General features: G+C 49.8%; 1 protein-coding gene across 4 annotated transcripts in view; it reads left to right on the top strand.

Moving 5' to 3' along the window:
* HIP1 (huntingtin interacting protein 1) overlaps window positions 1-16,569 on the top strand; it is a 135,409-nt gene that overhangs the window by 71,210 nt on the left and 47,630 nt on the right. For all 4 annotated transcript variants that reach the window (XR_011485276.1, XM_070460233.1, XM_070460234.1 and 1 more), the window contains exon 2: window positions 14,303-14,366. Coding sequence is in view for 3 of the 4 variants with exons in the window: in XM_070460233.1 (XP_070316334.1) it covers window positions 14,303-14,366 (64 nt within the window). In the remaining variant the exon portion in view is untranslated. The remainder of the gene's footprint in view (window positions 1-14,302; window positions 14,367-16,569) is intronic.

Here is a 16,569-nt window from a genome sequence, read left to right as displayed (position 1 = left end):
GCTGTGTGTTATGGAGGTTTGGTGGGAGGTGTGCAGACCCCTGAGACCCGGACCTGCTTCCATGACAAGAGTACTAGTTGATTTATTTAGAGGTTGTCTGACCTCAGGGAGGGTCTTCTTCAGGTAGCCCCTCTAGGTTTTCTGAAAGACTTTCTCCTTTTTTGTTCTCATGGGACCAAAAGATCATAACAGATGTGCTGAGGTCAGAGCAAGAGTTTAGTAAACAAGCTGCCTCTGGCTAAGAATTCAGTTGTAACCATCAAGGTTGTACAGTGTAGAGCCCGTGCCCGGCTGGTGTGGCTAGGTCTCTCTGAGCCCACTTGTTTATTTATAAAGTGTGCCCAGGGATATTCCTGGTGGTCCACTGATGCAGCAAAGACCCAGATGCCTCCACTAAGACCAGATATAGCCAAATAAATAAATACGTATTTATTTATCTTAAATAAATGAAGTGTGCCCAGCTCCCTTGCCAGGGTTTCTTGGCATCATGCAAATGAAAGCTCTCTACAAACTGAAGGGCTAGACAATAAAGGAGAAACGCCGTTGCTATGATTATCCAGGCACACCTGGTCTTCACACATTTGAATGAGCCGAACAGGTGAATTGGGAAGATTTAACGTGACTGGATTCACTGCTGGAGTCAAGTACCATATCTTAGTGCAGCTGCCCCCTTGTGTAAAATGGGGCTCTATTTATAAGTTGCCTTTTGGGAAAATTGGGTCACAGTCATGTGGAGACCACCATCTGAAGTGAGAAATAAAGCTGAAGGAGGAGGCGTGAGGGGGTGTCGCTGCAGCCTCATCAAAGAGTTTTGATACCACGAGATCAGGGACCCCATGATTTCTCAGCTGGGAGGACTCGTGAGTTATTCTTGCTGCTGTATTTGTGTCTGGGGTAGAGGAGAGGAGATTGAGAGGCTTTAGAGTAATATGGAGCTGAGTTTGCTTTGAAAGTTGCTCAGTCGTGTCCGACTCTCTGCGACCCCATGGACTAGAGAGTCCATGAAATTCTCCGGGGGATTTTGCCGTAGAAATAGAACAAAAAAGCAGAGGTTTGGGGGATGGGGGAAGTGGCAGGCTCTGGCACTAGAGGGCTGTCCCAAGTGCCTCCTGACTCATTCATTAGACACGGAGACACTCTTAGTGGGGTCTGGGAGAGGCACAGAGCCAGGGGAGGGTGGTCCTGTGCTCCGCCGCCATCCACACCCCCCTCACCCCTCCGATGCCCCATCCCTATGCCTTGGGAAAGTCAGAGCAAAGTCACTCCTGTGCTGCTGAAAGAAAAGGCAAAACGAACCTCCAGGTTAGAAATCTGGGTGGAGGAGAGTGCTGGAGGGCATGGTGAGGGGAGGAGAGGAAGTCGAGCAATGTGGGTGGCTTGGGGAAAGACACAGCTCAGGGTTTCCACTCTCGCAGACCAGCTGTCCCTCTGGAAGCCAAGGCCATTGGAAAGGCCGCTTGGCGCCTGCTGAATGGCCGGGATGCGTCGGATGGGCCGGCCCGAGGCATCACTTTCTAGGCAGGGTCCTGGCCCCAAGAGGGGCTCGCGTGAGTCCTCAGCGCAACCCCTGTGAACGTGGCGGCGTGGCAGTTCGGGTAACTCGGAAAGCAGAACAAGTCTTCCTCTGTGACCAGAGAAACAGAACTGGGGTGAGGGCAGGGCGTGCCTTTGAAGCCATGGCGGCCTGCAGGTGGGGGAGAGGGAAGATGAGCCAGCATCGCCTTCTCCTGAGACGCGGTGTCTCAGGATCTAACCCTCGTGCCCTCCATCCCAGGACCTTGTGAAGGCCCTCACGGGTACCCCGCAGTTGTCACAGATGCCGTCCCCTGGGAGGGGTGGCAGCTGCTGTGCGGAGTGGCTCAGCCCCACGGGAGACACTGGCTGCTCTCGTTGGTGGGACACAGGAGCTTGGGTTTGGCTGGGGGACAAAGGCTGGGGAGGGTGCTGATCTTTGCCTGAGAACGTGCAGAACGGCCTGGTTGAAGGGGACTCTTCTGCCCTCCTGATCAATGAGGGTGGGAAGGCGGAGCTTGTCGGCTCCCTCCACCCATCAGGAGGATGCAGTGGGGTCCCCCTTTCTGTAATCAGTCACCCCTGTGCTGGATGGTCTGATTCAGAGCCTGTCGGGAATTTCTGGGGATTTTTAGGGATACAGAGTTGGGGGGTCTTCCCCATCATGGTAGCCCCTATTCTTTCTCATCCTTGTCTATGAGATGTTATGTGAGACTGTGTTAAGATCCTCGAGGATGGAAAGTCAGACGTACACCACATCTGCTTGATTTTCCTGAGATGCTGGCCTAACATCTTAATGGGGAAAGGTCAGTCTCACAGGACTTGCTTCCAAGAATGTAAGTGGGCTCCTGGTGATGGGTGCTGCCTCTTCTTTGAGGAATCTCTTGTGGATCATGTGTGGAATTTTGCCTTCTTGTCTTCCGGCCAGTCACCTTTATCCTCACCCATGTCTGGTCTGTGGGCACCAGTCCATTTCCCCAAGATCTCACCACGATGCCCAGAATATTTGTGTATCACCTTTGTTGTTGTTTAGTCTCTCAGAACATGTCAGACTCTTTTGCGACCCCATGGACTGTAGCCCGTCAGGCTCCTCCGTCCATGGAATTCTCCAGGCAAGAATACTGGGATGGGTTGCCATTTCCTCCTCCAGGGGATCTTCCCAACCCTTGCTGCCTTAATGCCTTGTGTGTTGGTTGGAAGCTTGAGCTCACTCAGCACCGGGGAGACTCCTAACTCGCCTTGGGTTTGCTCTTTGGACACTCTCTGACTTTTTCATTTCAAAGATCATTCTGGACAGAAAAGACAGAAGCAAAAAATAGGCGTTTATCATCAATATGGCATCATTGCTGAAAGCAGCACGCCCATCCCTGCTTGTTCTTTTGACTTTTTGTGTGATAAGGTAGCCCTTCTGGGGGGCTCCAAACGTTTTCTGGAATTCCCATCTCGTTTTGGCTTTAGCTTTCTGGTCTTGCTTGCACACACAGGCGTAGGTAACCCATGTGCCCACACTGCTTTCTTTTCTCATATGAAATTGCAGAGTCAGGACAAGGAAGGAAAGAATAGGAACAGGAAGAGGATGGTCTTTATCTCCCTATAAACCGTTAACTCTTTAGCGACAAGATCCACCTTCACATCGCATCTCCAGTGGCACCAGTATGGTATCCTGCACGCAGGCAGCTGGTCCAGGTACATGGATCATGCCCATTGCCTGGGAAAGACCCACCTGGCTTTGTATAGCACAGTCCTACAGCCTAGATGACAGCCGTGCCCTGCATATAGTAGGTATTCGGTCAAAATCACAATTCCTCTGTTGTTTTCTTCCTTTAAAAAAAAAAATTGTTCACACATACTATAAAATTCACCGTCTCAACCAATGTAAAGTGTATTAGTTCTGTAGCATTTCATACATTCATGATGTTGTATGACCATCACAGCTATCTAATTCAGCACATGTTTTTCATCATTCCAAAAGGAAATAGTGTACCTGTTCAGTTGCTCCCCGTTCCCCCTCCTACCTGGATCTGGCAGTTAGCAATCTGCTTTCTGTCTCTGTGGATTTGCCTATTCTGGATCTTTCATACAAGTGGAATCATACAACGTGTGACATTTTGTGTCTGGCATCTTAGCATCATGTATTTGAGGTTCATCCCTGTTGTAACATACATCAATTCCTCTTTTTGTGTGTTTTTATCATAGTAGCAATGTATATACCGGGACCTCCCTGGTGGTCCAGTGGCTAAGACTCTGAGCTCCCAATGCAGGGGGCCCAGGTTTGATTCCTGGTCAGGGAACTAGATCCCACGGGCCGAAACTAAAGATGCCACATACCACAACAAAGATCGAAGATCCCTCTAAGACCCAGCACAGCCAAATAAATAAATAAGTACGTATATTTTGAAATGTCCATATCATGAATTTTACCATTTTAACCTCTTTTAAGTGTACAGTGTGGTGGCATTGAGTACTTTCACATTTTTGCCTGACCATCATCACCAGCCATCTCCAGAACTTCTTCGTCTTCCGGAACTGAAACTCTGTCCCCATTCAACCTTAACTGGTCCATGTCCCCCCTCCTCGCAGCCCCTGCAAACCCTGTTCTATTTCTCTCTGAACGTGACTCTGCTAGGTTTCTCCTAGAAGTGGAATCCCAGCAGTGTCTGTCCTTTTGTGACTGGCTTATCTCACTCAGCCTAATGTCCTCGACGTTCATCCACGTTGTAGCAGGTGTCAGGATTTCCTTCCTTCCAGGGCTGCATAATATTCCGTTGTGTGGATGCACCTTGTTCTGTATTCCTCTGTGCATGGACACTCGCATGGCTTCCCCTCTGTTTTCCACCTTGAACGCTTGTTTCTTCAGCTATTCTGGGTGTTTCACAGCCCTGGCCACCCTGCCCCCAACACTGGTTTGTATGTCTCACCAGTTACAGAGCTGAGGGACATTGTGAATCCTTTATGCCCTGCGTCTTTGGATCATGCACTTGGAAAGAAGATTCTGGAAACTTTTGCAGGAACGCAGACTGGGGTACTGGAGGTGGATAAGAGACCAGACCAAGTCACAGGCACTAACAGGACCACCTGCCTCATCTGTTTACCCCAAACTTCCAAACCGGATGCGGTGAGGGTCGCAGTGCGTGCCCCCCCCTCCCCGCCCCCGCCTGGGTGCTGGGCATCCCCGAGGCCCTAGGTGGTGGCCACTTGTGGCTTTGCTGAGCAAATGCTTCCCGCCCACTGCGTGCCCTTGTCATTCCTTCTGTCTCCTTTCTGTCCCACCTCCTGCTTTTTCCTTCTGCCCTGCCTGGTCTCCGGTTTTCTTATACTTGGCCCTGGTGGTGGGCCCTCTGATCCCTGGCTTTGGGGACCTGCCACCAGCCCCTGCCCCCCACACCCCACCCCTCCCACCAGGCACATCCTCGGTGCCTGCCCCTGCCATGAAACCTTTGCGAGCCAGCCTGGCCTTGGCAGACCTAGCGCTGGGCCCTGCCAGCAGCTGTGTGCGTGACCCGGACGTGGCCAGCTGCCCCCGCAGCCCCGGCCCAGGCCTGGCTCCCCACAGAAGCAAGGCCTGAAGAGTTCCCGTTGGCGGCCACTGTCCTGAGGGCGCAGAGGACGGTGGGGGTGCTGAGGGGGGGTAGGCTGGGGAAAAGCGGCCCTTCCTGCCGTGCCTGCTGATAATCGGCTCTCCGGAACCAGCCTGGGACACAGGGGCCAGCTGGGTCAGGAAGTGGTGTACAATGCTGCTCTTTCAAGGGAGACGCTGCGCGGTCTTAGGGCCTGTGTGACTCCGGGGGAATCTGGAGAACAGTCTGTTCTTGGAGGATGTTCTCTAACCTGGGCCGGAGGTGAGCAATGGAGCCCCAGACTTCCAACCCTCTGCCTGGGGTTCGGCCCCCCCGCCAGGCATCGCCCAGCTCCAAACCCGATTATTTCCTTCAGAGGAGAGAGGGGAAGGAGAACAGATTTTCTTAGGAGACCATGAATCACATTCCTGGTGCTTTTTAGAGGCAGGCTCACCGGGAAGCAGTCATTAAGTCCTTAATGATTTGATGATTTATTAAGACTCCATCCTGCCTTAGCAGCTGCAGGCCCAGGAGGGCAGAAGCCAGGGTCCTCGCCCTTGGGATTTTAATCTCAGTGCGGGAGGTAAGATGATATGCTTGTTGTCAGACGCATGAAGAGAAGCAGGAATTTCAAAAAGAAAAAAAGGAATGAATTACAAAGGATTGTCCGTCGAAGCTTTGTGGTGATCTAAATGGTAAGGAAGTCTAAAAAAGAGTGGAATGTATGTGTACGCGTGACTGTACAAGAAACTAACATAATACTGTGAAGCAACTATACTCCAATAAAAATTAATTTTAAAAAATGATTGGCCAAAGTGGCCTGGCAAATCTAAAGGAGAGATTCAAATTGCCAACATTCACTGGATCATAGAGAAAGCAAGGGTATTCCAGAAAAACATCTACTTCTGCTTCATCGACCATGCTAAAGCCTTTGACTGTGTGGATCACAACAAACTGAAAAATTCTTAAAGAGATGGGAATATCAGACCACCTTACCTGCCTCCTGAGAAACCTGTATGCGGGTCAAGAAGCAACAGAACCTCACATGGAACAACTGACTGGTTCACAATTGGGAAAGGAGTATGACAAGGCTGTATGTTGTCACCCTGTTGATTCAACTTATATGCAGTGTGTGCACACGCATGCTTAGTCGCTTCAGTCATGCTCAGCTCTTTGTGACCCTATGGACTGTAGCCTGCTAGGCTCTTCTGTCCATGGGATTCTCCAGGCAAGAATAATACTGGAGTGTATTGCTATGCCTTCCTCCAGGGCATCTTCCTGATCCAGGGGTCGAACCTGTGTCTCCTACTGCTGGTGGATTGCAGGATTCTTTACCGCTGAGCCACCAGGGAAGCCCATATGCAGAGTATATGTGTGAAATGCCGGGCTGGATGAATCACAGGCTGGAATCAAGATTGCTGGGAGATATGCAGATGATACCACTCTAATAGCAGAAAGTGAGGAGGAACTAAAGAGCTTCTTGATGAGGGTGAAAGAGGAGAATGAAAAAGCTGGCTTAAAACTCAACATTCAAAAAACTAAGATCATGGCATGTGGTCCCATCACTTCATGGCAAATAGAAGGGGAAGGATGGAATCAATGACAGATTTTCTTTTCTTGGGCTCCAAAATCACTGTGGATGATGACTGCAGCCATGAAAATAAAAGACGCTTGCTTCTTGGAAGAAAAGCTATGACAAACCTAGACAGGATACTAAAAAGCAGAGTCATCACTTTGCCGACAAAGATCCGTATGGTTAAAGCTATGGTTTTTCCAGGAGTCATGTATGGATGTGAGAGTTGGACCCTAAAGAAGTGCCAAAGAATTGATGCTTTTGAATTGTGGTGTGGAGAAGACTCTGATTCAGAGTCCCTTGGATTGCAAGGAGATCAAAACTGAAGCTGAAGCTCCAGTAAAGGGCCACTTGATATGAAGAGCTGACTCACTGGAAAAGAACTTGATGCTGGGAAAGATTGAAGGCAGGAGGAGAAGGAGCAGAGGATGAGATGGTTGGATGGCATCACCAACTCAATGGGCTTGGATTTGAGCAAACTCCAGGAGCGAACTCCACTGAAGGACAGGGAGTCCTGGTGTCCTGCACTGCACTGGGTCTCAAAGAGTTGGACACGACTTAGCGACTGAACAACAACAAAGAGGTTTCCATGCCTCTACCTGTATACTTCTTTTTTTTTTCTTAACCTATTTTTGGCTGTACTGGATCTTCATTGCTGCGTGCAAGCTTTCTCTAGTTTCAGCAAGTGGGGCTTCTCTTGTTTTGGAACATAGGCTTAGGCACGTGGGCTCAGTAATTGTGACTCATGGGCTTAGTTGCTCTGCCATGTGTAGAATCTCCCCAGACCAGGGATCAAACCCCTGTCTCCTGCACCAGCAGGCAGATTCTTAACCGCTGGACCACCAGGCAAGTTCTACTTGTATACTTCTAATAAGAGGAAATTCTCTCTTTTATGAGACAGCTGTAAATTTATCCAGAAACGGCCTCACAGTACTTCTACCCATTGGTCTAGTTTTGATCCCTGGAGTTACTTCTCCTTCCATATATCCACCTTTCAGAATATTGATATTCCTCTAAAATTTCTTCAGACCCCATGTGCATCCCAGTCTAGGTCACTCTCTTCTAGAAGTAGTCTAGTTTGTCAGTTTCCTTGATAATGTACAAAGTCTAACACTGAATAGTGTTTTACATGTGAATTTATCTTCATAGAGAGTTAGAACCATCCCCTCCCTCATTTTGAACACTGTGATCCTTTTAATACATCCGGAACTCAGACTTGCATTTTGATCAGCCAAACCACAATGTTGCTTTTATTAAGTTAGCAGCCAAATAAAACACCTAAATCATTTTCACAAGTGCTGCTCTGAGTCATATCTCCCCTGTGCCCTCTTTAGACCTAAATATAGGGAACTTCCTTTATACCTGCTGAATTGCATCTTATGAGGTTTCACCCATTTTTCCAGTCTATGGACATCATCTGTGGTGTGGAGGGTGTAGCTGGTATGGGGCTTGTTTTCCAGAGCCTGAGCTGTGGAGCCCTACTTCCAAGTCTGAGTTCTAGCTCTACACTGGCTGGTGGAGGGGTCTTGGTGATTTACTTGGCCTTCCCCCACCCCACCCCAAATATTTATTTTCCTGCACCGAGTCTTAATTGCAAATCTAGGTCCCTGAAAGTGAAAGTCACTCAGTCATGTCTGACTCTTTGCAGTTGCAAAGGACCGCAAAGGACTCTACAGTGCTTGGAATTCTCCAGGCCAGAATACTGGAGTGGGTAGCCTTTCCCTTCTCCAGCAGGTCTTCCCAATCCAGGGATCGAACCCAGGTCTCCCACCTTGCAGGCAGATTCTTTACCAGCTGAGCCACCAGGGAAGCCCCTGACCAGGGGTCAAACCCAGGTTGGGAGTGTGAAGTCTCAGCTGAGCCTCCTGAGCCACCAGCTCAGACAATGAAGAATCTGCCTGCAATGCAAGAGACCTGGGTTGAGAACATCCCCTGGAGAAGCGAATGGCTACCCACTCCAGTATTCTTAACTGGAGAATTCGATGGATGGAGGAACCTGGTGGGCCACAGTCCATGGGGGTCGAAAAGAATCAGACAAGACTAAGTGACATTTTCACTGCCGTGAAGTCCTTATTTGGCCTTTCTAAGCCTTGGTTTCCTCATCTGTAAAATGAAGATGATTAATACTAATACCTACTCACAGGATGTAGAGTATAAGACATTAATGAGATAATTCATACACAGTACTTAGTAACACAGGGCCTGGTAGTAATCACTCTTTGCAGCCATTATCTGGATGATCATAACCACTGCTACTGCTGGTTCATGTCCTTGTTCTTTTAAAAAGGCTGTTTCTCACTGCCCCCTCCCGAAGCCTGTCGGTCCTTGCTGACAGTGACCCCATAGTCTGAGACTCCTGTCTTTGTTCTGTCACCGGCCCAGCTCAAATCCTCTACGGCATCTTCAGTTCTTCCCTCTGCTGTAACTGGGAGCTCCTACCGGCCAGTCCTATTGTAATTGTTTCATAGCCCACCTTACGTCCAGTTCTTTCCATTTACACGTCCACCCTTTAGGTTGAGAGCTTTATTTCTTCACCTCTCTGCTATTCATAGCTGCTTCCAGGACTTTCCCTGGGGGTCCAGTGGCTAACACACTGAGCTGTCAATGCAGTGGGTGTGGGTTCGATCCCTGGTCAGGGAACTAAGATCCCACGTGGCCAAAAAAAAAAAAATATATATATATATAGCTGCTTCCTTCAACTCTTCCTCCAGCTGCTTCCGTCCCTTCCTGCCCAGCACGAAGCCCATTGCCCACCCCCACCCCCCGCCCCCCTGACTGCCACCTCCCCTTCTGCTTTTATCCCCACTTCCGCCCTTGCACATGTGTGGCCCTATGGCCCAACTGGTTCTCGTGTTCCAAGCTTTTCCGGAGCTGGGCTCCAGGATCTGGCCACTTGAACAGTATGACCTTGGGCAAGTGGGTGACTTAGCCTTTCTGGGCAGCAATCATAGATGCCCCTACGAGATGACTCGTAGGCGGCGCCAGTGAGAGAAGTCAGTGAGTGGCAGGGGAACAACAGACAGGTAACCCCCTTCTTCCTTTGTTAAAGTTTCCCTGAGCAGCATCACAGTTTCACAGGACAGAACATTTTCAGTTTTCTCACACAAACAGTCTAAAGTTACAGACTCATGATATTTTATGTAGCTTAAGGGAATTTAAAGGTTGTTTTTGTTTTGTTTCTTTGTTTTGTAAGCGAGGCTCATACTGACCACAAATTTGGGCAACTGGTCTTTGATCTGTAAGTATAAACAGATATTTGTGGACTAAATCTAAACCCCACCCATCACAGGCCTCTCTAGAGGCCCTGACTCGGCTTCTAGCATTTCCAGCCAACAAGGATTTCTCTTTTTCCATCACAGCCTGTGCAGCTGGCTGTCTCTACCGACCCCCTAGGACTTGACCACGTCCAGTTCATACCGTCCTGGATTTGAGACCTTACATTTATTAGGTCCCTTATAATTCCTTATGAACGCAGGCAACCTTTAACGGCTCAGCAAATGTGGCCGCTTTGCCCAGAGGTCTGTCTGCATCCAGGATCCCATCACTGTGTTAGAGCCAGGAGAGAAGCATAGTTGAAAGCGTGTGACTTGCCTAAGGAAATCTGAAGGAAAGGGAATGGCCTGGGCCAGGCCTGGAAGCAGAAGCCGAGAAACGGCTTCAAGGAAGGACTTGTGATGAGAAAGCTGGAAGCACTGGGCCTCCAGGGGACACAAGTGCTGCCTCAATGGGAGATTTGGGGCAATAAAATCTTTAAGCCCTAATGTTGCCAAAAAACCCTGATGCTGAGAGGGATTGGGGGCAGGAGGAGAAGGGGACGACAGAGGATGAGATGGCTGGATGGCATCACCGACTTGATGGGCATGGGTTTGGGTAAACTCTGGGAGTTGGTGATCGACAGGGAGGCCTGGCGTGCTGTGATTCATGAGGTTGCAAAGTCGGACACGACTGAGCCACTGAACTGACCTGAATGTTGCCAAAGATGCTGATAAACACGTGAAATTTACTTATTTTCCTAATATTTTGTTTATTTATTTGGCTGTGAAGTGAACTGAAAGTTGCTCAGTCGTGTCCGATTCTTTGCAACCCCGTGGACTGTATAATCCATGGAATTCTCCAGGCCAGAATACTGGAGTGGGTAGCCTTTCCCTTCTCCAGGGGATCTTCCCAACCCAGGGATTGAACCCAGGTCTCCTGCATTGCAGGCGGATTCTTTACCAGCTGAGCTACAAGGGAAGCCCTTATATGGGTCTTAATTGCAGCATGCAGAAACCTTTTTTTTTTTTTTAAGAAGTCGAAGAGAGGAGGCTTATTTTATATATTTTTTATTTATTTCTTTATTTTTGGCTGTGCTGGGTCTCCATTGCTGCACAGGTTTTTCTCTAGCTGTAGCAAGCCAGGGCTACTCTCTAGTTGCAGTGCACGGGCTTCTTGCATCATGCGGGATCTTTAGTTTTGGAATGTGAACTCCTAGTTGCAGCATGTGCAATCTAGTTTCCTGACCAGGGATTGAACCCAGGTCCCATGCATTGGGAGCTCGGAGTCTTACCCACTGAACCACCAAGGAAGTCCTAGGAGTAAACTTCTTACTCCTTTCTTGCAGCATCTCTTACGTGAGATTCTGTCTGAACTGGTCTAACCATTGCACTGACAGCCAACAGCTGTGCTCAATGGCGCCCCCTGCCTGTGCTGTAGAGAAGAGGGAAGGGAGTGTCTGCCATCTCCTTGTCTTCAGGGCCTGAAGGGGAAAGGATCCTGTGTTAGTCTCTTGGGGCTGCCACAACCAATTTCCACGTATTGGGTGGCTTAAAACAATAGACATTTGTTCTGTCACAGTCCTGGAGGCCAAAAGGTCAAAATCAAGGTGCCAGCAGGGCCATGCTCGCTTTGGACAGTCCATCCTCACCTCTTCCTAGCTTCTGGTGCTTCTGGTCTAGCTTCCTAGGTTTTGGTGGTGGTCCTTCGCATTCCTTGGCTTGTAGGCACATCCCTCTGGTGTCTGCCTCCATCTTCACATGGCTTCCTTCTCCCCGAGTGTCTGTGTCCCTGGGTTTTCACATGGTTTTCTTATAAGCACACCAGTCACCCTAATCCAGTAAGACATGGTTTTCTTATAAGCACACCCACCCTAATCCAGTAAGACCTCATCAGCTATCTCTGCAAAGACGCTATTTCAAATGACATCATGTTCACAGGGGCTGGGGGATTTGAACTCCAACGTGTCTTTTCTGCGGAGACACAATTCCTCCCACAACAGAGCTTGTGCTGTTAAAGAATTTGAGTCTGGCTCACAGACCTATGCCTTGTGAGACTAACTCACGGTTACCGAAGGGGCTGTGGGGGTGGTGGGGGGAGAGAGAAAGTCAAAGTGAGGTCACTCAGTCGTGTCTGACTCTTTGCAACCCTGTGGACTGCAGCCTACCAGGCTCCTCCGTCCATGGGATTTTCCAGGCAAGAGTACTGGAGTGGGCTGCCATTTCCTTCTCCAGAGATAAATTAGGAGTTTGGAATTAACATATACACACTACTATATATAAAAATAGGTAAACAAGGATTTCCCTGGTGGTTCAGTGGTTAAGACTTGGCGCTTCCAATGCAGTGGGTGCCAGTTGGATCCCTGGTCAGGGAACTAAGATCCCACATGCCACGGGCAACTAAGCCCATGCACTTGTATGCCGCAGTGAAGACCCAGTGCAGCCAAAAGTAAAAATAAAAGAAAAAACAAAAGAAGTGATCCTTAAAATTTTAGGTGTGATCATCTTAATAGTATGATGGTTAATATTCAGAGTCTTTTTTTCCCCTTAGAGATTTTACTGGAATATTTACTGGTAAAATAGCATAACACCCGGACTTACTGCAGATAATCCAGGAAGCAGGGGAATCAGTAGCCAATAGTAAAAAGCAAAGGTCAGCACACCAGGCATGTGCTCAGTTGCCAACTCTTTGCGACCCCATGAACTGTAGCTCGGCATCTCCTCTATCTGTAGGACTTTTCCAGGCAGGAACACTGGAGTGGGTTGCCATCTCCTTCTCCAGGGGATCTTCCCAACTGGATTGAACCCACATCTCCTGCATGGGCAGGTGGATTATTTACCACTGAGCCACCAGAGAAGCCCCAGAACACTAGAGGCGCAGGCCAAATCCAGACCACCTCCTGATTTTGTAAATAAAGTTTTATTGGAATGCAGCCACAGTCATTCGTGTCTGTTTCACTGAGGCTGCTTTCTCAATCCAGTGGCAGAGTTAACATTTGCGATGGAGACCTTGTGACCTGCAAAGGCTAAAATATTTACTAACTGCCTCTTCACAGAAAATGTGTGTGACCCCTCATCCCTAAGACAGCATGTTTGGCTACAAGTTCATAATCATTGGTGCTGGGGACCGACTATATGAGGACTTATTAGACGGACCATTACATTGATGTGTGCTTGGACTTTTCCATGATGAAAAGTTAAAAATGAAAAACGTGGAGCCAGTGATCTCACCCCTTATACTCTATTCCTTGGAAATGAAAGCATCAGTTAATAAGGATATATATATATATAAAGAATGTTTACTGAAAGAGTTTAGTGGAAATAAATTTCCTCCCAGTACGGGTTGCTATAAATCACATCCACCCACACTGTGGAATATTATGTTATCTTCTTAAAGAATGAGCTGGAGTTTTACCGGTTCACTTGGAAAACAATTCATGGGATATTTTCAAGTGAAAAAGCAAGATGTAAAAAAGTCTGTGCATGACAGTCCCAGTTTTATAGGGCAGTGACAAAGTTAACCCTTCAGAATGTGGGAGTGTGTGTGTGTGTGTGTGTGTGTGTGTGTGTGCGCGCACGCGCACGCGAAGGTACATGTAGGGTGTACGTGTACGTGTAGGGTACATAACAGGTTGTTAACATGAGTTGGAATAGAATGACATTTGTGGAAGTGAGCAAAACAGAAAAAGACTGTTACTTCAAAAACCAGGCTACCTGATACCATTCTCTGTGTGTGTAGAAATTATATTTATGTGTGTAACGTGCTTTGCCAACTTCAAAAGAGAATTATGATTTTGAAAACAACCGGAAAGGAGTGAATATTTGTCATGCCTCGTAAGTAAGGAAATAAAAGGGAGTTTGGTTGGAAGTTGGAAAGTGCCCAAGAGCAGGGAGACGAGAGGAGAGTGACCACTGTCAACCGAGCCAGCTAGGGGAGGCTCCATGGAAGGTTCTAGCTGCGGGAGGGTGGCGGGGGGTGTGCGTCCGGATGGTCTTTGAGCCACAGCCCCTCCCTGATCTCAGCGCCTCTTCCTCCTGCTCCCGGAGAAATAATGTTTCCCCGGGGGATGAAAGACATCCCTTTGTGCAGGCTTTAATTGGCATGTTGTTGTGCCAAGTGAATGAGTGGCAGGCGGGCGCAGCAGCTGGGCACAGCCAATGCCAGGCAGCAAAGCCCGCTGCCTTAGGACAGCCCGGGCCAGCTGGCCTGGGAGCGCTGCCCGCCTCTGCCCCCCACGGTGGGGGGTGGGGGCCGGGCCTGCAGGGGGACAGGGGGACAGGGGGTTCTGCGGAGAGAGAGGAGTCATTGGAGGGAGGGGAAGGGGCGGGGCGTCTGGGAGGGTCTCAGCCACTGTCCGAAGCTTATTCATCTCATCCTCCTTTCCCCTCCCCCCCCTCTTGTTTTTCAGACTGTCAGCATCAATAAGGCCATTAATACACAGGTAGTGGCCGTCAAGGAAAAACACGCCAGAAATATCCTTTTGGAGGTTGCTCCGAAGACCGACCCCGAGGGGAATCAACTCATGGGGACAGAGGTCAGGGCAAGGCGTCCTTGCTCAGCTGCAGGAACGGGCATCCCCCCTCCAGCCAGGCTCCTGCAGGGTCTGAACACTGTGGGTTGGCAGCAGCTGGCTTCAGAGCCCACAGCCCGTCGGGGTGGAAGGGACCACAGCAGCCATCCAGCCCAGTCCCGCTCCTCTCCTGTGACTTAGCTTTGCAGAACTGCCAAGACCTTTGAAGTTATTCTCCTTTGAGATGTTTCCTCGGGGCACCGGAGGTCTTCTCCCCTGTATCATCAAAGGACTCTGGCCCCGCACTTTCCACCCTGACCACCCCTTGGGGACCTGATCAAATGCCTTTCTCTGAGCATGAAAGCAGAACAGCAATCTGGGCGGCAGTGGTTGGCCTTAAGCTGACACAGGGGTTCTACCATGGAACTATGAACCTCTTGAGTGAGCTGGCTCAGCCCAAACTGGAGGGAAGAAGATGGGAAGGTCAGGACGGACTAGGGCAGTGGTCCCTAACCTTTTCGGCACAGGGACCGGTTTCATGGAAGACGGTTTTTCCACAGACAGGGCAGGCGGTGGTTTCAGGATGATTCAAACACATACATTCACTATGCTCTTTATTTCTGTTATTACATCAGCTCCACCTCTGATCATCAGGCATTAGATCCTGGATGTTGGGGACCCCAGGGTTAGGGGACTGATGATTTGACCCCCACCCCCTGCCATGCAGAGTTGGCAGAAGCTTCGGCTTCCCCGATGGCTCAATGGGTAAAAGAATCGGCATGCAATGCAGGAGCCGTGGGTTCGATCCTTGGGTCAGGAAGATCCCCTGGAGGAGGAAATGGCAACCCACCCCAACATTCTTTCCTGAAAAATCTCATGGACAGAGGTGCCTGGCAGGCTACAGCCCAAAAGGTCACAAGGAGCTGGACACAGCTGAGCATGCACGACAGGACTGGGCGGCCACCGTCAGGGGCCTGTGGCTTTGGGGAGAAGTGCAGGCAGCACTCTGGCCCGTGGATCCCTCGGGAACTGCTCTTGAGATCAAGTCCAGGTGCCAGAGGGCTGATCCCCAAAGGCCAGAGGAGAGGCTGCCAGTGGCCGAAGCCTTTGTGTTTGCTGGGACGGAGCAGAGGGCGGGGGGAGGCTGGGCTTCTCTCTGGGCTGGGGAGCTCCTTCTTGCCAGGGTTCAGCAAAGTGACTGTCCCACAGCTAGTCAGGTTGGAATAGTCTGTCTTGAAGCCATCCCACCCCAGCCCCTCTGTGCAGGAGACCCGCCAGGTTAGAATGCCAAGGAAGCATGGTGCTGCCAGGGCGATGCCCAGGAGAGGTCAGGCCCTCAGGAAATGTCGCTCATAGCACGTACTGCTCTTCAGCGGCGAGAAAGCAGCTTGTCTTGAGTGGAAGATGCTCTGGTTGGATTTAGGGCTTTGCTCCAAGATGAACCCCTACTGGGTACCCCAGAAACCTGGCCCAGCAGTGAGCCTTGCCAGACCCTGCCCTTTTACACCCTTGTTTTACTGAGTCACGAAAACCAAACCAAGAAAAGCCTTCATTATTCGTGTCTTCTCAGATGGCTCAGCGGGTAAAGAACCTGCCTGCAGTGCAGAAACACAGTAGATGTGGGTTTGATCCCTGGGTTGGGAAGATCCCCTGGAGAAGGAAATAGCAACCCACTCCACTATTCTTGCCTGAGACATCCCATGGACAGAGGAGCCTGGTGGGCTACAGTCCATGGGGCTGCAAAGAGTCGGACACGACTGAGTGACTAATGTGTGAATCAGATTAGTGTCCCAGTAGAGTTACCCAGGCCTGACTCTTCCCTGTGAAGAATACCAGTCGGTCAGTCTGGTGTGAGATACGAAGAGAGAGACGGCTGTCACGGGCTGGCGTGCCCCCCTGAATGCGGTGAGTACAGAGAACGCCAGGGTACACCTTGCCAGGGAAGCACCCTGGGGCGATGGGAGGGACCTGGAGGAAGATAGCGGAATCCCATCTTAGCTCTCCGACTTGCTCTGGGACCTTGAATGGGCCCGGTGAGGCTTCTGCAACCCTTAACTCCCTTGTCTGTCAAATGAGAGTGTCAGCCAAAGAAGCTTCCAGAAGCTAACATTCCAGCTCTGACTTTCTGGGAATCTCTCTGCCTCCCAGTTGCTAAGGAGTGAACA

Source organism: Odocoileus virginianus, chromosome 33, assembly GCF_023699985.2.
Source record: "Odocoileus virginianus isolate 20LAN1187 ecotype Illinois chromosome 33, Ovbor_1.2, whole genome shotgun sequence".
In the NCBI taxonomy this organism is placed as follows: Eukaryota; Metazoa; Chordata; class Mammalia; order Artiodactyla; family Cervidae; genus Odocoileus; species Odocoileus virginianus.
The sequence above is the reverse complement of the archived record's forward strand: the minus strand, read 5'-3'. Positions and strand labels throughout refer to the sequence as shown.